The following is a 23,290-nucleotide window of genomic DNA, read 5'->3' on the forward strand; positions in this document are numbered from 1 at the left end:
TTCTTCTGTAGCACCACATTTCGAAATCTTCTATTCTCTTGTCTAAACTCCTATACATGGCTACAGTTAAATACCTTCAGAAACGACTTCCTCACACATAAATCAATACTCGATGTTAACACATTTCTCTTCTTCAGAAACGCTTTTCTAGCCATTGCCAGTCTACATTTTATATCCTCTCTACTTCGACCATCATCAGATACTTTTCCCCCCCAAATAGCAAAACTCATTTACTATTTTAAGCGTCCCATTTCCTAATCTAATTCACACAGCATCACCCGATTAATTTTACTACATTCCATTATCCTCGTTTTGCTTTTGTTGATGTTCATCTTATATCCTCCTTTCAAGACACTGTCCATTCCGTTCAACAGCTCTTCAAGGTCCTTTGCTGTCCCTGACAGAATTATAGTGTCGTCGGCAAACCTCAAAGTTTTTATTTCTTCTCTATGGATTTTAATTCCTACTCCAAATTTTTCTTTTGTTTCCTCTACTGCTTGCTCAATATACAGATTGAATAACATCGGGGATAGGCTAATGCCCTGTCTCACTCCCTTCCCAGCCATTGCTTCTCTTCCATGTCCCTCGACTCTTATAACTGCCGTCTGGTTTCTGTACAAATTGTAAATAGCCTTTTGCTTTCTGTATTTTACCCCTGCCACCTTCCAAATTTGAAAGAGAGTATTCCAGTCAACATTGTCAAAACCTTTCTCTAAGTCTACGAATGCTACAAACGTAGGTTTGTCTTTCCTTAATCTATTTTCTAAGATAAGTCGTAGGGTCAGTATTGCCTCACGTGTTCGAGCATTTCTACGGAATCCAAACTGATCTTCCCCGGGGTCGGCTTCTACCAGTTTTTCCTTTCGTCTGTAAAGAATTCGTGTAAGTATTTTGCAGCTGTGGCTTATTAAACTGATAGTTCGGTAATTTTCACATCTGTCAGCACCTGCTTTCTTTGGGATTGGAATATAAGTCCGAAGGTATTAAGAATATAAGTCTGAAGAATATAAGTCTGAAGAATATAAGTCTGAAGAATATAAGTCTGAAGAATATAAGTCTGAAGAATATAAGTCTGAAGAATATAAGTCTGAAGAATATAAGTCTGAAGAATATAAGTCTGAAGAATATAAGTCTGAAGAATATAAGTCTGAAGGTATTTCGCCTGTCTCATACATCTTGTTCACTAGATGGAAGAGTTTTGTTATGACTGGTTCTCCCAAGACTATTAGTAGTTCTAACAGAATGTTGTCTGCTCCCGGGGCCTTGTTTCGACTCAGGTCTTTCAGTGCTCTGTCAAACTCTTCACGCAGTATCATATCTCCTATTTCATCTTCATCTACATTCTCCTCAAATTTTGTCGTCAAGAACATCGCCCTTGTATAGACCCTCTATATACTCCTTCCGCCGTTAGCAGTTTTAATATTCCGAGATTCACAGTGTCAAGAGTGTGCCGAGCCATATTTCAGGCACTGCCTCTCACCATGGGTAACGCAGTGGCCGCCGTCGTTCACTTAACAACCCACAGCAGCGGCGTTTGCGTAGAGGTGTCAGTGCTATCAAGCAAGCAACACTGCGTGAAACAACCGCAGAAATCAATGTATCCGTTAGGGCAGTACGAGTACGACGGAATTTGTTGTTAATGGACTGTGGCAGTAGGCGACCGACGCGAGTGCCTTTGCTAACAGCACGACGTCGCCTCAGTGCCTCTCCTGGGCTCGAGACCATATCGGTTGGATCCTAGACGCCTGGAGAACCGTGCCCTGGCCAGATGAGTCCCGCAGCTGGTAAGAGCTGATGGTAGGGTTCGGCTGTGGCGCAAATGACACTGTGCAAGCTGGTGGGGACTACATAAGGGAGTGGGCTGTGTTTACATGGAATGGACCGGGTCCTATGGATGTTCGGTTACTTGTAGGCCATTTGGAGCCATTTATAAATTTCATGACCGCAAACAACGATGCAATTTTTGTTGTTGTTGTTGTGGTCTTCAGTCCTGAGATTGGTTTGATGCAGCTCTCCATGCTACTCTATCCTGTGCAAGCTGCTTCATCTCCCAGTACCTACTGCAACCTACATCCTTCTGAATCTGCTTGGTGTATTCATCTCTTGGTCTCCCTCTACGATTTTTACCCTCCACGCTGCCCTCCAATGCTAAATTTGTGATCCCTTGATGCCTCAAAACATGTCCTACCAACCGATCCCTTCTTCTAGTCAAGTTGTGCCACAAGCTCCTCTTCTCCCCAATCCTATTCAATACCTCCTCATTAGTTATGTGATCTACCCACCTTATCTTCAGCATTCTTCTGTAGCACCACATTTCGAAAGCTTCTATTCTCTTCTTGTCCATATTAGTTATCGTCCATGTTTCACTTCCATACATGGCTACACTCCATACAAATACTTTCAGAAACCACTTCTGACACTTAAATCTATACTCGATGTTAACAAATTTCTCTTCTTCAAAAACGATTTCCTTGCCATTGCCAGTCTACATTTTATATCCTCTCTACTTCGATCATCATCAGTTATTTTGCTCCCCAAATAGCAAAACTCCTTTACTACTTTAAGTGTCTCATTTCCAAATCTAATTCCCTCAGCATCACCCGATTTAATTTGATTACAATTCATTATCCTCGTTTTGCTTTTGTTGATGTTCATCTTATACCCTCCTTTCAAGACACTGTCCATTCCGTTCAACTGCTCTTCCAAGTCCTTTGCTGTCTCTGACAGAATTACAATGTCATCGGCCAACCTCAAACTTTTATTTCTTCTCCATGAATTTTAATACCTACTCCGAATTTTTCTTTTGTTTCCTTTACTGCTTGCTCAATATACAGATTGAATAACATCGGGGAGAGGCTACAACCCTGTCTCACTCCTGTCCCAACCACTGCTTCCCTTTCATGGCCCTCGACTCTTATAACTGCCATCTGGTTTCTGTACAAATTGTAAATAGCCTTTCGCTCCCTGTATTTTACCCCTGCCAGCGGAGTCGTCTCTGTTTCAAGATAGCTGAAATACTGTTGCAGTTAGATAGGGAAACAGTTATTACTTATCGATAACCACCGCTGCTGCCACTAGTGGACGGGCAATGCTTTCGAAACTGAGTGGCACCTGTCAGTACGAGAAGATTTTTACGGATGACAATGTGGCGTGTCACTTTTCCACAATTGTTTGCGACTGGTTTGAAGGACATTGTGGACAGTTAGAGCGAATGATTTGACCACCCAGGTTTCCCGACACGATTTCCATCGCACATTTGTGGGACATAATGAAGAGGTCACTGAGCCGTGGTGCGGCTCGCGTTGCCGCTGTTTGTAGGTTTGCGTCCTCTGTTTGAGGCCAGACGGTATCATTTATTTGGCATGGTTGCCGTTGTTTGTCTTCTTCTCGTGTTGACTGGTGCCACTCTGTTTCGAAAGCATTGCCTGTCCACTAGTGGCAGCAGCGGCGGTAATCGATAAGTAGTAACTGTTGCCCTATCTAACTGCAACAGTATTTCAGCTATCTTGAAACAGAGACGACTCCGCTGGCTGGGACACGTCCACCGTATGGATCCTGACAGATTACCACGTGAGGTGATGCTCGGAGAGATCTCTACAGCCAAAACACCTGTAGGACGTCCTGTATTGAGGTTCAAGGACTCCTGTAAACGAGATACGGAGGGCTTTGGAACCGACACAAACAGATGTGAGGCACGGGCTAGCACGAGACCAGAGTGGCGTGATGATATATCATCTGGAATGTCGAAGCATGGTGAGGGCTTGTTAGACAGATCAAGGCAGAAAAAGCTTCGCAATGCCACCACTGCTTCCGCCTCAGCAGCCAGATACACTTGTGACAATTGAGGCAAGAGATGCCGTGCTGCCATTGGCTTGACAAGTCATATGAAAAAATGCAACCCATTAACACACAAACACTGCAACAATCATCTACCAAGGTGTCGTGGCCAATATATATATATATATATATATATATATATATATATATATATATATATATATATATATATATATCTTTGGGGCGACGTCGTTGTTTTTCCGGGTCGTGTGAGTGTGGCAGTTCGATTGGGGACTCAGGTGGAGCCAGGTCCGCGCAGTGCGAGAACACGTCGGGACCACTGGAGGCGCGCATGGACTGCCAGATGGAAAGGCTGTGGTCACGAGGGTGCACGACCTCGTCGTAAACCGGATACGGCAAGCTTTAAGATGAGCGCATTTCAATCCAAGTAGAGAAATCTCCACCACTGCGATATCCCGCGATTCTCCAGTGACTTGGGTTCGTGTTGCTGCTCGTAGTGTCGCCGAGACGAAGAGCAGCGAGTGGAGTGCTTGGTGGAGGCGGATCTGATTAGCTTTGCTCGACTTCTTATTACTATTTACTGCGTTCAACTTGTTACAACTTGTTAAGTTCAACCAGCGGTATTTTCGCTGCCTTGTGGCTGCTAAAGCCCCAGTTACCTGCCCTGGGGGTTCGTGTACGTAACGGCAGTGTAGTTTTGACAGCTTTCTTGATTGTAGGCCGTTTGTGATACTTCTACTTTAGTGGTAGTGTTTCCTTTCTCGTTCCGGGCGCTCTAAGCACAGTATTCTGGGGACGGAGTGCACATCGCCGGTTCCGGCCTTGGCGTATTGTTTCACTGTTGCATTTGGTTTATCAGGCGTCAGGTATCTTCAGCGAGATTGTCATTAGACATTCGTTCGACTGCCACTAGTCTTAGTTACCATCTTGTGAAGCGACTGCAACTCTTGGCTGCCTAACTTATCGTTCGCGAAAGTGTTTGCTGCCGGACCTTCTCAGAGGTCGATTCCTGGAGCACCGTGTGTGGCCCCTGGGTTCTTGTAAAACATGTGTGTTCTAAAAAGGAGGTCTGATGGCCAGTAGTGCAGTGTAACGCTCCATCAGTCCACGCCTTCTGCGGGTATAATCTGCCTCAGTACCCTTTAAGGGTCCTTGTGTTTTATTATTGTATTATTTATTACAGTACCTTGTAATGTCTACATTAAAGGTTACAAATGTCTAGTTACTCGTTCTGGTCGCCTTCTGGAATAAACCTTGCAGTCTAGTGTTCAGTGGATGTTAACGGTTGTCTTACGAAGTTTAGCATCATCTTATTTCACTCGTTTGGTGATCAGTTGCTTGCTTTTTTAATTAACCTTTGCTGTTATATTTGCTGTTTTACAGCAGGTTTCTAAATGTTTTATATTCTTGCCGTTCCTGCGGTGTTAGGTCTTCAGCCTTGATTGAGGTAATTTGCCATAAAATTCTAATTTGATATTTGTATTTACGCAGTAAGCCTTTAAAACCTTATTTACTGCCCTTCCTGGCGTCTAATGTCTTCTGCTGTGTTTGTGCCGACTTGCCTTTAATATTTCAATACCTGTGATTTGTAAGTTACGCCGAGTTTTAAACAATTCTTAATTTATTGCCATTCCTGGCGTGTAAGGCCTTCTGCCCAGATCACAGTGGCTTGCTTTTAAAACATTATCTGCTGTATCTGTATTTAATGGTGATTTGCTAAATTGTAACTCAGTGAAAACACTACTATTTACACAGTTGTTTATTCCTTCATTGACAACGCGTGCTATTTTTATTTATTGTTGAGTCTGGAACTACTGGTTTAAAATAAACTGTAACTGTAAAAGGTAACCGGTAGTAACAGATTACGACCCCGTCCACAATCGTAACCGAACCCTGCCTTCCCTTGACTACCAGGTTTCAGTCAGTTCGTGCACAAAATCCTGCGTGGGCAATGCTTTCGCAAGTCTGGACGCCTATAGAGGCACCACAGCGCAGTATTTCTGCCGTGGATTTCCAACGACTTGCTGAGTCCACGCCACGTGGAGTTGCTGAACGACACTGGCAGAGAGGAGGTCCTACGCGATATTAGCACTTCTGTTACCTCCGTGCGGGACGGTACGGTACGAAAAGAAATAACACATTCATTCAACATCAACTTCACAATTCAAAGTCTTGTCTTCTTCGTGTGTTTTGCTGTCCTTCGGAGGATTGTTTGACGCAACATCCTAAGCATGGCTACAAGTTACCTCTCAGCCCCTGCAGTTCCATCGAAATTAGACATTTCCTTTCATTTTCTTATTTAGGCGCAAGACGTGCGATTTCTTCGATAGGCTGCAGCTCTACGATATATCCTTTATAAAGCAAATACATCTTTCTAAAACATCGTAGATTTTCCCGCTACTGATTTACTGACACTTTGAATTACCCATCAGTTGTTATATACTATGACAATGATTTACGGACTTCCTTAAGGTCTTCAAATACTTCTCTGGGTTCACAAATTCTGTAAAGCTATCTATAGTGATTGTACACATTTTGAGAGGTGCATCAGTTGGAAACATTGTTAGTGCTGGTTGTCTACGTGACTTCGTCTCAGATAGCAGTTCGATGTGCGCCTGCAGTGAATAGCCACGACAACCCACCTTACGTCGGAGTTGTGCGGTCAAGAGGTGCTAGGCGCTTTCTGTAAACATAGAAACGGGTCCGACGAACGAAACTGAGCATGCACAGATACATCTACATCTACATGGTTGCTCTGCAATTCACACTTAAGTGTCTGGTAGAGGGTTCATCGAACCATTTTCATACTACTTCTCTACCACTCCACTCTCGAATGGCACGTGGGAAGAAGGAGTACCTAAATCTTTCCGTTCGACCTCTGATTTATCTTATATTATTACGATGATCATTTCTCCCTACGTAAGTGGTCGTCAAAATATATTTTCGCATTCGAAACAGAAAGGTGGTGATTGAAATTTCGTAAATGATACAATGCGAATAGTATTTATATAAAGACACAACGTTACATTTGCTTTTTTAATGGACATCATATTCGACGTTGACTGAAGAAACTATGTACTTCTTTATTGCAATTTTGGCCTTTGGACCATTTCCATGTGGCACTACAAAATATTTTGCTTCAGTACATATCAGACTTCAAAATCCTTCGACATGGACATATATCGAAGGATTTTGGCCTTTTCACTGTAGAAATACGGTAACATCAGCCGAGAGTGACATGATACATGTCGGGGGATTTTAAAGTATGACATGTGCTGAAGCGAAATATTTGTCAGTACCATTTGAGAATGGGTTAAAGGTCGAAACTTGCATTAATGAAATGAATAATTTCTACAGTCAACGGCGAATAATATGTCCTTTAAAAATTTCTACATGACTGTGAACCCCGACCATGGGAAGTTAGCCGGCCGCTGTGGCCGAGTGATTATAGGCACTTCAGTCTGGAACCGCGCGACCGCTACGGTCGCAGGTTCGAATCCTGCCTCGGGCATGGATGTGTGTGATTAGTTACGTTTAAGAGGTTCTAAGTCTAGGGGACTGATGACCTCCGATGTTAAGTCCCATAGTGCCTAGAGCCATTTGAACCATTTCAGCCTGATGATATAGCTTCCAGGCTACGAAACCGATCGTTAAATAAATAAATTATTATATGTTATTGTCACTATACAAGATAGTATATGATAGAGAGATGGGATTGTCAGGTATGTGGGACACCTTTTAGGTTCCTCACGAACTATAGTCTGTTAGTAACTAACCCTTTCACGTTTTCGGGTAAGATATTGAAAAGGTGTGGCGTGAGTAATAGACATCTTTCTGGATCAAAGAGAAGTTTGTAATTATACCTGCCTTTTATTATGTGAACTGAATTGTTATTCTGAAAAAGTTACACAACACGAGTTTTTCATTAAAGAATAAGGGTACAGGGAACAGTACGTAACACATACACAAGAAAATCACGTCGCAATCGGGTTTTTGTATTTTTTTGTATGTATGACACGTGAACTTCGGAAATCAAATACCACTCAACGAAAGCATTCGATGCAACCCCCAGAAATTCGCTATTACATAGTCTTTGAAGTTTGCTGAGCGTATTTCAGTACAACAGTGTAAGATCATATTTCGATTTCCGCGTTCTTCACTAGAGCAGTCTCCTTAAATTTCCTTTCCCCAGAACTCGCTGGAAAGGAAAACATCTATTTCGTACAACTATAATTTCTCTTTATATCTTGCATTACTACTATTGTTACTATTGTAATTTTTAATATTATTCTTATTAATACTACTATCACTACTTGCGACAGCAGCGGCTGTAGTACACCTGCTACAATTCCAGAATGAGATTTTCACTCTGCAGCGGAGTGTGCGCTGATATGAAACTTTCTGGCAGATTAAAACTGTGTGCCGGACCGAGACTCGAACTCGGGACCTTTGCCTATCGCGGGCAAGTGCTCTACCGACTGAGCTACCCAAGCACGACTCACGCCCCGTCCGCCCAAAGGTACCGAGTTCGAGTCTCGGTCCGGCACACAGTTTTAATCTGCCAGGAAGTTTCAACTGCTACCATTATTAACTATTAGCCACCATCAGTTACTCACATTATTTCTATAAACACTGAAATCATGTTAATACTGTTTTTCATTTTAAAATTTTTGTCACTTATGTAATTACTGTACAATGTGAAAGAGGTACTGTATATGTATAAGCCTGGTCCGATACAATAGAAGGATTGATGGCGCTAATCCGATCAAGTTTTGTAAATAAATGCTGGTCTCTGCACGCCTCGGCCAGAATACCTTGTGGTGGTGGTGGTTGTGGTGGTCGTGCTGGTCGTGCTGGTGGAGACAGGTTCTGGGTCCCTGCTGGCCTCCGCAGTGGGGCGGCCCCCCGGGCTGGTGAAGTAGTTGAAGTCGCCGCCGGCACCGGAAGTGCCGCGTGACGTCACCTGGACTCCAGTGTCCGGTCCGGACGCAGGAGCTGTACCAGGCAGACCACTGGCCGAGGGCCGCACCAGCTCTGGTGAGCCCTGCAGACACCACAACACTTTGCTCGCCTCGTTCTAGGTACCTAACTTGAGACAATAACATATGGGAATTAGATCTTCTCTTGATATCAACTGCCCCAGTCAGCCGCAAATTTGACACAGTCAGCTGATTTCGGCGATGTGTCATTTTTAAACACATATGCATATATTTACTATTAAAAACAGTCTTGATCACGATTTATTTATTAAGGTGACCGGTTTCGACCACTGCTGTGGTCATCTTCAGACCATTGAGAGGAACCTCTTTCAGTTGTTGAATCACTACTCAATGGTCTGAAGATGACCACAGCAGTGGTCGAAACCGGTCACATTAATAAATAAATCGTGATCAAGACTGTTTTTAATAGTAAATATTCGTAACACATCGATCATTACCACTCCCATAATGCATATCTTCGTAGTTAACAAAATCATCCTACGTGAATTAGGGCTCGTACAGAGGCATATAGGCAGTCATTTTTCCCTCGTTCTGTTTGGGAGTGGAACAGGGAGAGATGATGCTAGTTGTGGTACGAGGTACCCTCCGCCACGCACCGTATGGTGGATTGCGCAGTATGTATGTAGATGAATTAGCGTCCTCATGCTGAGTTATGTGGACGATCTGTAAATATTCGGCTTGTGGCAAGACAACCTCTCAGCGTAGATCGCATTTGTAAAACCTTTATATACGATGACTGGTTTCGGTAAAACAGAGTTACCCACCATCTGATCTCAGTAAAGGTTAACACAAGCGCCCAATAAAAGGTATATAGTCCATATCGTGATTAGCCGGATAGTTGCGTACAGTAAGTTTCGGCAAATGCATCCATCCCATCTTACAAGCCATCCTATGTGATTGCATACAATATACGTCTGTAATTCAAGTACAGGGTGATTTTGCTAATAGGAGACGAAGTATAGGAAATGATGCCTGAGAGGATAAGGAGCAAAGAAAGCTCATACGGACATATTGCCAGAAATGAGGGAGGTAAAAGATCTTAGACACTGCACGTGTCGACGTATGAAAGAACATATGAGGACGCAGCTGCAAGTGGGAATGTTGTGTATGTTCACATGGTAATCTGAAATATATAAAAGTACTTGGTTAATGTCCTTCAGTATTCGATGAATCCATCGATACTAGCTTTCTGCCGGCCGGTGTGGCCGAGCGGTTCTAGGTGCTTGTCTGGAACAGCGCGACCGCTACGGCCGCAGGTTCGAATCCTGCCTCGGGCATGGATGTGTGTGATGTCCTTAGGTTACTTAGGTTTAAGTAGTTCTAAGTTCTAGGACTGACGGCCTCAGATGTTAAGTCCCATAGTGCTGGAGCCATTTGAACCATTTGTACTCGCTTTCTCAACTGAAACTACTGCTACTGTCTCCCGTAATTTCGACGGCGCGACTCGTTTATTGCTGTGGACCTCCATGTAACCACAAAATTTTCAGTCATTATAATTCCTATGTCGTAAGTGACGTTTACCTAATCGTTTTGTGTACAGGGTGAATCAGCTACCCCTACCGCTGTCGTTTTATGCAACACGCAACACACGGCCTTCGAAAACCACGCGCGAATATTCACATTGTTTCTCTCGCTAAGTGCAAACTAGTGGCCCTACAGAAAAATGAAGCGGACCTTTTCGTAGAAAATTTAATGTAGTTAAATTTTGTTTTGGTATACGTTTTTGCTGGAGGCCGCTGTTTACGAGATATTCAAGAATAACATACGAAATTTACCTTCAAATGAACCTCAAACCCCTCACTAATCCCTCACCAGTCAGGATTTCTAGTATATCGTTCGTGGCACTCCTTCCTACCACTGTACAAAAATTTGCTACTGCCCGAGCTATTCCTGATATTCGGCTTTTTTGGTCTCTCTTGATTGGCGTTATTACACCAGCAACATAGTCGGTTATTTTCTCAAAATTATTAATTTTAACGTGACCGTGAGAGTAACGAAAAAAAGACTACTTTTGTAAACGTTACGCTAAAACTAAATGCTTTGACAATTCAATCCAAATTAACCCTCTCAGAGGTAGTAGTTTCATTGGCGGAAGGCCTGACGAATGCAACGATGTAATTGTTCATTTAATGCTGCTAAAATGCACGAAATTGCTATGTAAAATTTACACTAACATAAATTTTACACTGAAGTTAATATCTTCTGGGTTATTAGGCCGCGTCATATTCCCTCTAAAATGATCGATGGGAGTCTCGTGTCTGACAGTGTTCTAGCAGTACTGGACACCGGAAGATCCAGAGGAAGATCCCAGCAGAGGGGTCGAAACGTCGATCATTGTAGAGGAAATACGACGTGGCCTAATAACGCTGAAGATTTTAACTTCAGTGACAACGGCCACGAAATCCTGCAGACTTACATATCAATTGCAGAATCTGTACGTGCTCGATGAAGCAGGTGGCGGAATAAGGCCAGTCAATGAAGACCAAAATAGCTCTAATGTTTGAAATGATTTGTGGAGCCGCAAATTTTTGTGCAATGGTTGGAGGGAGCGCCATGAACAACGCACTGTAAAAGAAATCCTTACCGGTGGGGACTGTGTTTGGGAGTGAGGGTGCATTTTGAAGGTAACTTTTGTACGGTTTTCTTGAATAACTCGAAAACTACGGCTTGCACGTATCACAGTACAAAATTTAGCTCCATTACATTTTATACAAAAAAGTCCTGCTCCTTTCCTGTAGGACTAACAGTTTGTGTGTAGCGAAGTGAAAATATGATGTTCTCACACGTGGTTTTTGAAGGCCGCATATAAGATTGTGGGGTAGATAATGCGACATCGCTAGGGCCAGATGAATCACAGTGTATACTGAGAAGCCGTAATTACGGTAACCCCCTACACGTTCTGGTTCCACCAACTTATTCCCTCTTCCCTGTTCCACTCGCGAATCGCACGTGGGAAGAATGACTGTCGGTAAGCACTCTATCGGTTATAATTTCTCGAACTTGTCTTTTCGAAGGCGTATTTGGGAGGACGTAATATGTAATATATTGTCCAACTCTCCCTGCAAGGTATTCTCTCGAAATTTCAGCAGTAAACCTCTCCGTGATTCACAATGCCGCTCCTCTAGCGTCTTCTTTGAGCGTCTCTGCAGCGCTCTCGAATCGACTAAACGCTTCCGTGACGAAACGCGCCGCTCTTCTTAGGATCTTCTCCATCTCTTCTTTCAGTCCTACGTGGAAAGTGGTCCAGACTGATCAACAGTACCCAAGAATTGGTCGAAAAAGCTCCTTGTAAGCCCCTTACTTCGTGGATAAGTCACATTTCCTCCCCATGTTGCCGACAGAGAATGCGCTCGAATAGGTACTAGCAGGCCAAGGTGGACAAGTAAAAACTAAAAGCAATACAGAAAGAGCAAACAGGGTCTTTTAGAACGGAAATGCCGCGTTCTGCAAAAAAGGAAACAGTCCGTAGCTCCTTAGCAAACCGATCCTTCGAAAAATACATATATAAATAAATAAAAATAAAACAGTCGCATTTTCTCGGTGTGCGCATATATTTTTAATGATGACTGGATACAGTTAGGTGGATGTGAAGAGTGGTGGCATGAAGACCTTAAGTGTTATGGAGGTGTATGTGACCACTGGTGGAAGAATTTCATGTGTGAACGCTTGTCTGATTGAATCACAAATTGCTGACACTGATGACAAATCGCTGGAAACAGGGTATATCGTAAAATATCTAGGAGTAAATATCCAGACTGACTTCAAGTGAAATGATCTCGTAAAACAAATAGTAGGAAAAGCAGATGCAGGTTGAGATTGTATGGGAAGAATCTTAAGGAAATTTGACTCATCGACGGAAGAAGTGGCTTACAAAGCGTTTGTTCGATTATTGAGTATTATGTGGGGCCTATGCTGAAGATTAGATGGGTAGATCACATAACTAATGACGAGATATTGAATAGAACTGGGGAGAAGCGGAGTTTGTGGCACAACTTGAGCTAGAAGAAGGGATCGGTTGGTAGGACATGTTCTGAGGCATCAAGGGATCACCAATTTAATGTTTGAGGGCAGCGTGGAGGGTACAAGAATCGTAGAGGGAGAGCAAGAGATGAATACACTAAGCAGATTCAGAAGGACGTAGGTTGCAGCAAGTACTGGGAGATGAAGAAGCTTGCACGGGATAGAGTAGCATGGAGAGCTGCATCAAACCGGTCTGAGGAGTGAAGACCACAACAATAACAACATATGAGGCCTAACCAGATAGGCCTGATACAAGAGGTAGAGAACATCCAACGAAGAGCGGCGCATTTCGTCACGGGAGTGTTCAGTCGGAGCGAGAGCGTTACAGAGATGATCAACGAACTCAAGTGGCAGGAGCTACGAAATTTCGAGGGTAGTTTCCGAGAAGAGTCGGAATACATAATAATTTCCACTCCCTCCCCTCCACACACATACATCTCGGCAAATTACCACGACGAGGAAATGTGAGAAATTAGAGCTAATACACTACTGGCCATTAAAATTGCTACACCACGAAGATGACGTGCTACAAACGCGAAATTTAACCGACAGGAAGAAGATGCTGTGATATGCAAATGATTAGCTTTTCAGAGCATTCAGACAAGGTTGGCGCCGGCGGCGACACCTACAACGTGCTGACAGGAGGAGAGTTTATAACCGATTTCTCATACACAAACAGCAGTTGATCGGTTTTGCCTGGTGAAACGTAGTTGTGATGCCTCGTGTAAGGAGGAGAAATGCGTACCATCACGTTTCCGACTTTGATAAAGGTCGGACTGTAGCCTATCGCGATTGCGGTTTATCGTATCGCAACATTGCTGCTCGCGTTAGTCGAGATCCAATGACTGTTTGCAGAATATGGAATCGGTGGGTTCAGGAGGGTAATACGGAACGCCGTGCTAGATCCCAACGGCCTCGTATCACTAGCAGTCGAGATGACAGGCATCTTATCCGCATGGCTGTAACGGATCGTGCTGCCACGCCTCGATCCCTGAGTCAACAGATGAGGACATTTGCTAGACAACAACCATCTGCAGCAACAGTTCGACGACGTTTGCAGCAGCATGGACTATCATCTCGGAGACCGTGCCTGCGGTTACTCTTGACGCTGCATCACATACAGGAGTGCGTGCAATGGTGTAGTCAACGACGAACCTCGGTGCACGTAATTTTTTCGGATGAATCCTGGTTCTCTTTACAGCATAATGATGGTCGCATCCGTGTTTGGCGACATCGCGGTGAACGCAATTTGGACGCGTGTATGCCGGCCGGAGTGGCCGTGCGGTTCTAGGCGCTACATTCTGGAGCCGCGTGATCGCTACGGTCGCAGGTTCGAATCCTGCCTCGGGCATGGATGTGTGTGATGTCCTTAGGTTAGGTATAAGTAGTTCTAAGTTCTAGGGGACTGATGACCACAGCAGTTAAGTCCCATAGTGCTCAGAGCCATTTGAACCATTTTTTTTTTTGAAGCGCGTATTCGTCATTGCCATAGTGGCGTATCACCTGGCGTGATGGTATGGGGTGCCATTGGTTACCTCTTGTTCGCATTGACGGCACTTTGAATAGTGGACGTTACATTTAAGATGTGTTACGACCCGTGGCTCTACCCTTCATTCGATCCCTGCGAAACCCTACATTTCAGCAGGATAATGCACGACAGCATGTTGCAGGTCCTGTGCGGGCCTTTCTGGATACAGAAAATGTTTGACTGCTGCCCTGGCCAGCACATTCTCCACATCTCTCAACAATTGAAAACGTCTTGTCAATGTTCGTCTTGTCAATGTTCGTCACAATATGCCAATCACTACTCTTGATGAACTGTGCTATCGTTTTGAAGCTGCATGGGCAGCTGTACCTGTACACGCCATCCAAGCTCTGTTTGACTCAATGCCCAGGCGTATCAAGGCCGTTATTACGGCCAGAGGTGGTTGTTCTGCGTACTGATTTCTCAGGATCTATGCACCCAAATTTATTGAAAATCTAATATGTCAGTTCTAGAATAATATGTTTGTGCAATGAATACCCGTTTATCATCTGCATTTCTTCTTGGTGTAGCAATTTTAATGGCCAGTAGTGTACATACTCTTCCCTCCTCCCCCCTCCCTCCCCGATTTGTAAATCGCAAGTAAAGTTGACAAGGGTAGTTAATTTAGTGGTACCACATGTATCCTCCACCACATACCGTCAGGTGGCTTGTGGAATATTGATGGAGATGATGTAGATGTAGACGAATGTCAACTTTTACCTGTTTATGCAGACAGCAGTCTGCAGATAATGATTTTGTAAGCTAGCTGTGATTTCGTACGTCTCAAGAGTAAATATGCGTTTATTTTAATAATGATTAAAATGTAGAGGCTGAAATAACATTTTAACAGCATTATTCGTAAGTACATACGAGGTTTAAAACGACAGCAGCTTCAAAACTATCAGTCGTACAGAAAACAGATATTAGTGGACAGGGCATGATCCAACTTCTTAACCCGTAATGCAATTCCTCAGTATGGGCACCATTTCTACCTGTGCATCCATGCGACACGTCAATACCGGAAGATGTTAGGTGCGAGCATTGCATTGAGTCAGGACTCTTGCAGCCCGCTGTGCAGACCTGTTTATCCGGTTGCCTATACGCAGGCGCGAACTAACTCGACGCGACGGTACGGAGCGGATGCCTTGTCTATATCCTCCGACATGCCTACTTTGAATCGAAATTTGCAGAGATTCTCCATCAGCTGGTACGTGTCATTGGGTCGTCTTTGTTCAATTGTCCTTTGAAACCCCACACGTGCTAATAAACAACAATTTATTTGTGAAATAGAATAAAATATTAAGTGCACATCCACATTTTAACCCTTATCTGCGTTTCTTACCCTAAAGTCTCTTAGTAGTACAGATCAGTGAAGAAGCTAATACTACCGCTATCCACGACATTGTTACGAAACATGATACAAATCAATATCGCATTTAGTTTGTCACCTGAATCTACCTGACACCTAAAAATCTTAGCAACTCAGGCATTTATAAAGTGACATGCAGTTCTTGCAACAAATACTACGTAGGCCAACACGATATAAATTTTAAAACTGATTTTAAAGAGCAATTACTGCATCAGTTTGTAACAAACACAATAATTCAGCAACATCTAAAACTATCGGCAAAATAGAACACAGTGTTACAATAGATGACAGTCTTAAAGTACCGCACACTTTCGAGATGAGAAATATATTGCTAGAAATGGAAGTAACCACTCTTGGCCAAAAGTGTAAACTTAAAAAGAGGAACGAAAGCACAGGTTTCAAGAATTCATTGCTCTTCGTAAACTTTAATTCGGTACTGTTAAAGTAGAAATTCCATTGTAAGCAATAGTACGTATGAATCTGTATGTCCAATAGCTATATCGTTGTAATTTTGTTTTTATTTATGGCCATAGTAGGTGTTCTACACTAATTAATACTATTTTTTTAATATTAACTGCACAGTAGTTTAAAAGAGTTTTACACCAGGTTGTTACACCACATGAACATAAAATTATCACCAAAGACATAGACATGGAAATCAGGAAGATCAGCAACGAAAAACTTCTTACTGTACTAACTGGGTCCCAGTTTTGATATCAAGTTTATCGCAAATTTCAGTTTTGCTGCCCCTCACTACTTTCGACTTTTTCTCTTTTACTCCCAGTCCGTATCCTGTAGTCATAAGACAGTTCGTTTACTTCAACAGGTCTCGTAAGTCGTTTTCACTTCCACTGAGCACAGTACATAATTCATAATCGTTGACACTTTTAATCCAGTTTCTCAACGTTTCTCTTTTCAGAATATTTACCTCCACTCTTTCTTACATTACGAAATTCAGGAGTCCTTGATATCTCAGAAGGTATCATATCAATGCATCTCTTCTTTTACTCAGATTGTACCATAAATTACTTTTCTCGCCAATTCTATTCAGAACCTCATGTTTAGGTTCTGCAGTACATTTCAAACGCTTCTATTCTCTTCCTGTGTGAACTGTATATCGTCCACATTACACTTCCGTGCGAGTTTAGATTCCAGACAAATACTTTCAGAAAAGATATGCTAAAACTTAAATTTATATTCGATGTTAAAAAATTTGTCTATTTTAGAAATGCTGTACTTGCAATCAGCAGTCTTCATTTTATGTGCTTATACTTTGTGCCTCATCAGTTACTTTGCTTAGCAAATAGAAAAACTCATCTACCACCTTGAGTGTCGCATTTTCTAATTCAGTTGCCTCAACTTCGCCTGTCTGAACTCAATTATAATCCGTTGCCCAAGTTAGTTGTATAGATTAAATAACTTTAGGGATAAGCTCTAAAATTATCTCACTTGCCTCTCAGCTACTGCATCGTTTCCATGACCTTCGACTTTTATAAATGCAGCCTGGTTTCTGTACAAATTGTCTGCAATCTTTCGCTCTCTTTTAAAGAGTGTATTCCATGCAACATTATGAAAAGTTTCTTCTAAATCTACAAATTCTATAATGTTATGTGCGCCTCTCTTCTAGCAGTCCTGTAACTCGTAGATTCAGTATTGCCTTTGTCGGAACCCAAACTGATCGTCCCTGACGCCAGCTTCCACTAGCTTTTCCTTACTTCTACAAATAACTCGTGTCAGTATTTTAAAACCATGTCTTATAGAACTGATAATCAGCACCTGTCGCATTTGTGGTGCAAATAATTGCCATCTCCTTGATGTCTGATGTCGACTCCAGGCGCCTTATTTCAACTTAAATCTTTGGCTCCTCTGTTTTTGCTTATTTCATCTTCACTTTTTGTAACATTGACTTCATTTAACTCTATCTAGCCCTTAAGCATACTCTTTGCACCTTCCAGTTCTCTGTTCTTCGCTATGAACTGGCTAACGATTTTCTCAAACGGTCTCTTTAATTTTTCTACAGGCAGGATCTATCTTTCCACAAGTTATGCTTGCTTTTGCAGCCTTGTATTTGTCCTGCAACCATTCCAGCTCATCGGTTTTTCAGTACCACTCAATCTCATTTTTAAACTTTTTTACTCACTTTTGCCTGGTTCATTTGTTGAACTTTTATATTTTATCTTTCGTCAGTTAAATTCAATATCTCACTGCTTATCTGAGTATTTCTGCTGGGCCCCGTCGTTTTGCTCTTTCATGCTGCGTTCATTCTTTCATCTCTCAAATCTACCCATTTATCTGATGTATTCCTGTTTCAATGAATCGTTGCCTAAGGGTTCATTTCTAGCTTTCAGCAATCTCTGGTTCTTTCAGTTTACCCAGGTCTCTCCTATATCACTTTCTGTAAATCAAGACTGATTGCTGTCATCACAGTTCTTACCATTCTTCACTATTAGCTCGGTAGGTGTTCCTAACTAGGCTGTTTAATAGTGTAACTTGTCATATACCTAATGTACAAAGACTTAATGAAAACTTTGATTCCTGACATCGTGTAGTACAATACCTCACTTTAAAATGATTGGTATTCTGGTGATTTGTGAATTTCATAAAAGTAACACTGAATTGGAGACTAATTAGCAGACACTATTACAAAATAAAACAAACAACAATGTATTTTAACAAACTGTGGCATTCATTGTAGTAATGGGAAAGACTTGAATTAGTGAAAATGGTAGGAATAAAATAAATGGTATTAATCACCAACTGTAACTATTAAAATAATTGGACTTTAACAAATGTAGTTTACTCATTCAAGAAGTTATTCTGTCGCTTGCAAATGAAGGCACATATTTTAAAACGTAAATTTAGGATGAAAGCTGTAAAGAAAATTCCGTCTTAATGACTTTATTAATTAAACTCGTATTGTTGTAACGAGATATACGCCTAATTATTAAATTCTAGGCATCTGTTACAAATCCTGTCAATCGAAACCTGTTTCGTTTCACCCTCTTAACTTCAATTATTGTTCGGAATGTGAGTCGTTGTGTAATTAGCGTGTATGAATTAATTTTGTGAAGTTCATTATTGTCCTCATACTTAGATGGAATTTTCACATTTAAAAACATTTTTACATTATAAATTTCACATATTATTCAATTTTGTAATTTTAGACGTATCATTCTGCGTAATCAGAACATCTTAGCTTTGGAACTTTTAATTGTAAATGTGATTAAAAATATATTGTCATTATTAAGTAATAATGGTCCAAGTGACCATCCATTATTTAGAATATATAAATAGGGAAGCAGCGAGGCTGCTGGGACGGGCATTTTGAGCTGATATCTCGAAGTGTAACCTGTGTTAGTGTGGTGTGTGTACTGTAAGACCTTCGGTACACACACCATCAGATTATTTGACTTGTCGCTCTAACGAAGTAGGCGAGTGTCAGCAATATGTCTCGTGGTCTTATCGTGGCGAGTTTATCTTCTGCCGTTAGGTCAGACGATAGAAACGCCACTTGCACGCTTAGAGTAGCAGATTGACGGTGACCGACTTTAAACAGAACGTGATTAATTTTCACACACATTTATTGAAATAATAAAAATCATGAACCTTACTTAACTTGATTCTGGATGCTATTAACAATTGACAATCTGAAGTTCCTTTGGTCTTGGTACGTTAATCTTATTCTCACATATCTCTGATACTTGACAAAAGTGCCTATACATTTATCTTCATGGCTATGTACAGGAATATGATAATCTTATTAGGCGCAGACTGAAACTTGACTATAGACTGGTACAGAGAAATACAGACTAATGCAGTGTAATGGAGACTAATGCAGAGTGACTAATCGGAGGTCTGTACTCTCGTTATAATACCTTGAGTGTTAAGGTATCACTGCGCGAGTGTGATCCATGAGGAGAAAAGGTTCTACGTTAGCAGCGATCTCATTGGCTGTATTACATATTAATACGCGGATCGGCGGAAGCAGAATTTGGTCCGTCTCTAAGGCAGCGCCATCTTGTAGTGCGGAGATGGACGAGCGCTGCGCCTGCGCTGTTGTGCTTAGCGGGGCGCGCTCTAGTGGGAAAGTTGTGTATGCTCTGACTACGCGGAACTATGTACACAACAGTTACTTACATGAATATTAATTCACTAAGATTTATAGTTGTGAAAAAGTATATTTCTTGATTTGTGAACCAGTCAGTTGTTTAGGAAGACATACTGTACAACTCGGCCTCTTTGCAAGGTGTCTTGATGGATTTGGTCAGCTGTTACAAACGGAAGAATAAATGTTTAAAAACTGGAGCCGCTTTCACTGTGAACCACACACTTCGTGGAGATCCAGGTAATCTACGAATATTTCAGTTATGTCGAGAAAAATTTCGTTTAAGCCTTCTACTTATGATTCTAGATAACATCAGATGACATGCACTTTTGATAAATCAGCTCATCTGTCTTCGAAGTTTTGAGGATTACCTTACCGACGAGTAGATAATAATGAAGAAGAAGTGTTAAAAACTGTTATGTGAGGAGCGAGTGGCCCATTAGATAAGAGCGCGGCGACGTTTCGGCCCACCTGCTGCCGCTCCTCCTCAGCGAGCTGCTCCTGCGCCTCTTCTTCCAACTTGGTGAGCGCCTGCAGCAGCGCCTTGCGCAGCCCCGGGTCTATGTTGAGTGGGGGTAGCGGACCCAGGTCTGCGCCGGCCGTCGGAGATCCTGGCGCGGTCGCCACTGCTGCCGCCGCCTTCTCGTCGACCTCGCCTGCCCCGTCGGCCGTCGTCGGCTCGTCGGGACCCGACGAGGAGGGTAGGCCGGGTGGCGGTGCGTCAGCTGTGAGGCAGGCGCCGAGCGCTGCCACGGCCAGCACGCTTATACACTGTGGACAAAATCGTCTCATCAGTCTCTACGTCTCCCTATCGTCGACCTCAGCATCCTCGTCGGCCGTCGTCGGCTCGTCGGAAACCGACGAGGAGGATAGAGCAGGTGGTAGGTAGAATGTCAGCTATGAGGTAGGCGCCCGTCACTTCCAGGGCCAGCACTAATACACTGCAAACAAAACCGTCTGCATCTCCTTTGAAGCATACGACACAAAGTGAATTGACCGAGTGAGCACCATGGTGAAGGGGAATGTGGGCATAGCTGTAACTTTCGGTGGAATAGAAATATCGAACCTGTGGATAGCAACCATCTCCTTTGACAGTGGACATAAAGTACGTATCGAAATCCAGTACAGGGTGTCCCAAAAGTAACGAATCATTCCAGAATGAGATTTTCACTCTGCAGCGGAGTGTGCGCTGATATGAAACTTCCTGGTAGATTAAAACTGTATAGCTCAGATGGTAGAGCACTTGCCCGCGAAACGCAAAGGTCCCGAGTTCGAGTCTCGGTCCGGCACACAGTTTTAATCTGCCAGGAACTTTCATAATCAATTCTTGTTTTATAGGTCTCTGAAATGATCCATACAGAAGAAACAACAGCTGCTGATTCCCGATTACTGGAAATGCGTGAGCTCTACTATCAACGATACGGAATATACTAACCAACATGGACCAGTATCATCCTTCAATTCAGATGAAGAGGAACTGTGATCAGTGAGGAACTTACAAGGCGACCATCAACATGGTACGACGCAGTCTGGAGCATTGAAGAGGCCATCGAAAGGAGCCTAAGTGCTTCTGTTTGTCAGCTGAACATTCCACGATGCACTAAGTGGCTTACTCTCAATTTTGCGCTGAAAAAGACTGGGCATGGCATTCATGTGATGCATCACCTAGAGGAAGAAGATAATTCCACTCATATGGAAATGTGTCCTAATATTTTGGAGGCTGTGGAAATTGAAAACGTATTAGGTAACTCTCTCTGCACAGACAAGGCCACGTTTCACATTTGTGGTTTTGTGGACCGTAAAAACTGCCGGAAATTGGGCGCCAACAGTCCTCGTGAGGGAACAAAAATGGAAGGGAAACACCTCAAAACTGACTGTATGAATATGGATGAACAAGACTAAGATTTGTGCATCATCCTTTTTTTTTTTTTGCAGAGCAAACGATAACAGGTACAAGTTACCTTGACATGTTGCGGCAATCTGAGTTCAATGAAATTCTGAATTCTGTTGTGTACCACTCCTCCTCATTTTGCTCTCATTATTCGAAATAAGACAAGGACTTAAGCAAGGAAGTATTCTATCCCCTGCAGTTTTTAATGTTGTGATGGAGGGAATGAATAGAGCAGTTAAAGATATAGTAAAAGAAAAAGTCAAAAAGATGATTTTTGCAGATGATATGGTGATAGGGGGTGATAAAGAGGTAGATGTACAGTTACAGCTTGATGCGTGGAAGGAAATAATGAAAAGGTATGGATTAAAAAGAAATTAAGATAAGAGTGAAGTAATGGTATTTGGAAGAGAGAAAGGGATCAACGGAAATATTACCTTGAATGGAGAACCCCTCAAAGTGGTAGAAAGTTTCACTTATTTAGGGATTGAAATATCTAGGGATGGAAAACAACTAGCGAAATTAATAGGAGATTATAGAAGGGAGGCAATTTCTATGAAACAATAAAACACCTGATTTGGAATAATGAAATTTCAGAAAAAGCAAAACTACTTATGTATAAGAATTATTACTTCCCTATTGTCACCTATGGTGGAGAAACATGGACTATGACAGAAAGGTACTGGAGCGGACTGCAAGCAGGGGAAATGAAATTTCTCACAGCAGTTAAGGGAAAAACAAGAATGGACAGAGTTAGGAATGTAGAGATTATAAAGGACCTTAAACAAGAAAGCATGAGAGAAGAAATTGAAAAAAAAGAGATTAAGATGGTATGGGCATGCTAAGAGGATGCATGGGCAGAGACTCCTCAAAATTATGGAAGAACTAAAGATGGATGGGGAAAGACGTAGACGGCGCCCAAGAACACGGTGGAAAGCGGGAGTGAGAATATCTGTGGAAAGGGGAGGTGTGACCTGGCAGCAAGTGGAGCAAGAAAAGTGATGGGAGGACCGAGCCACGTGGAGAGGACTCGTCAGCACCCAGACCCACCAGTAGCTGGAGCGGGATTTGGATATAGATTCGATATTACCTCAACGGCAAGCAGACAATATGGCGCATTGGAAAGATGCTTTCGAGAGAACTTCAGTGACGTAACACATATGGCACTTGATCAAATAGTATGAAGATAACAGCGCCGCAAACTGAAGTCCTGCCGTCAGGAGAAGAGGTTTCCACAATTATGTGCCCAGTTATACCAAATGTAAGCAAACATGTGACTCTGGTGTGGTTCTTGTCTTTACCTGTAAGCTTGAAGTCTTTCAGCCTGTCTTCTGCTGTTATAGCTCGAAAAGCTATTGAGACACTCTCAATGTATACGACAGTCGAAAAAGTGAATATCGTTTATGCAGAATGTCGCCAAAGTACTAGAACACCGGCGCCGTAGTAAGCTGGAGGGCATCCAGATCGTGTCATACACCCGCGGTCTTTCTTCCGAACATTATAAAAAGAGTTGTAGAAGTAGCAAGTGTGGAGAATATAACGTGCCAAGGAAAAAGAAGAGCAACTGGGGAAAGGAGTGAAACTA

General features: G+C 42.5%; 1 protein-coding gene across 1 annotated transcript in view; it reads right to left on the minus strand.

The window, feature by feature from the left end:
- Positions 1-23,290, minus strand: part of LOC124552663 (serine/threonine-protein kinase Warts-like) — a 121,034-nt gene that overhangs the window by 85,606 nt on the left and 12,138 nt on the right. The window contains exons 2-3 of the mRNA XM_047126987.1: positions 20,289-20,588; positions 8,613-8,842 (exon numbers count right to left, since the gene is read on the minus strand). Coding sequence (XP_046982943.1) covers positions 8,613-8,842; positions 20,289-20,588 — 530 coding nt within the window. The remainder of the gene's footprint in view (positions 1-8,612; positions 8,843-20,288; positions 20,589-23,290) is intronic.

This window comes from Schistocerca americana, chromosome 10 (genome assembly GCF_021461395.2).
Source record: "Schistocerca americana isolate TAMUIC-IGC-003095 chromosome 10, iqSchAmer2.1, whole genome shotgun sequence".
In the NCBI taxonomy this organism is placed as follows: Eukaryota; Metazoa; Arthropoda; class Insecta; order Orthoptera; family Acrididae; genus Schistocerca; species Schistocerca americana.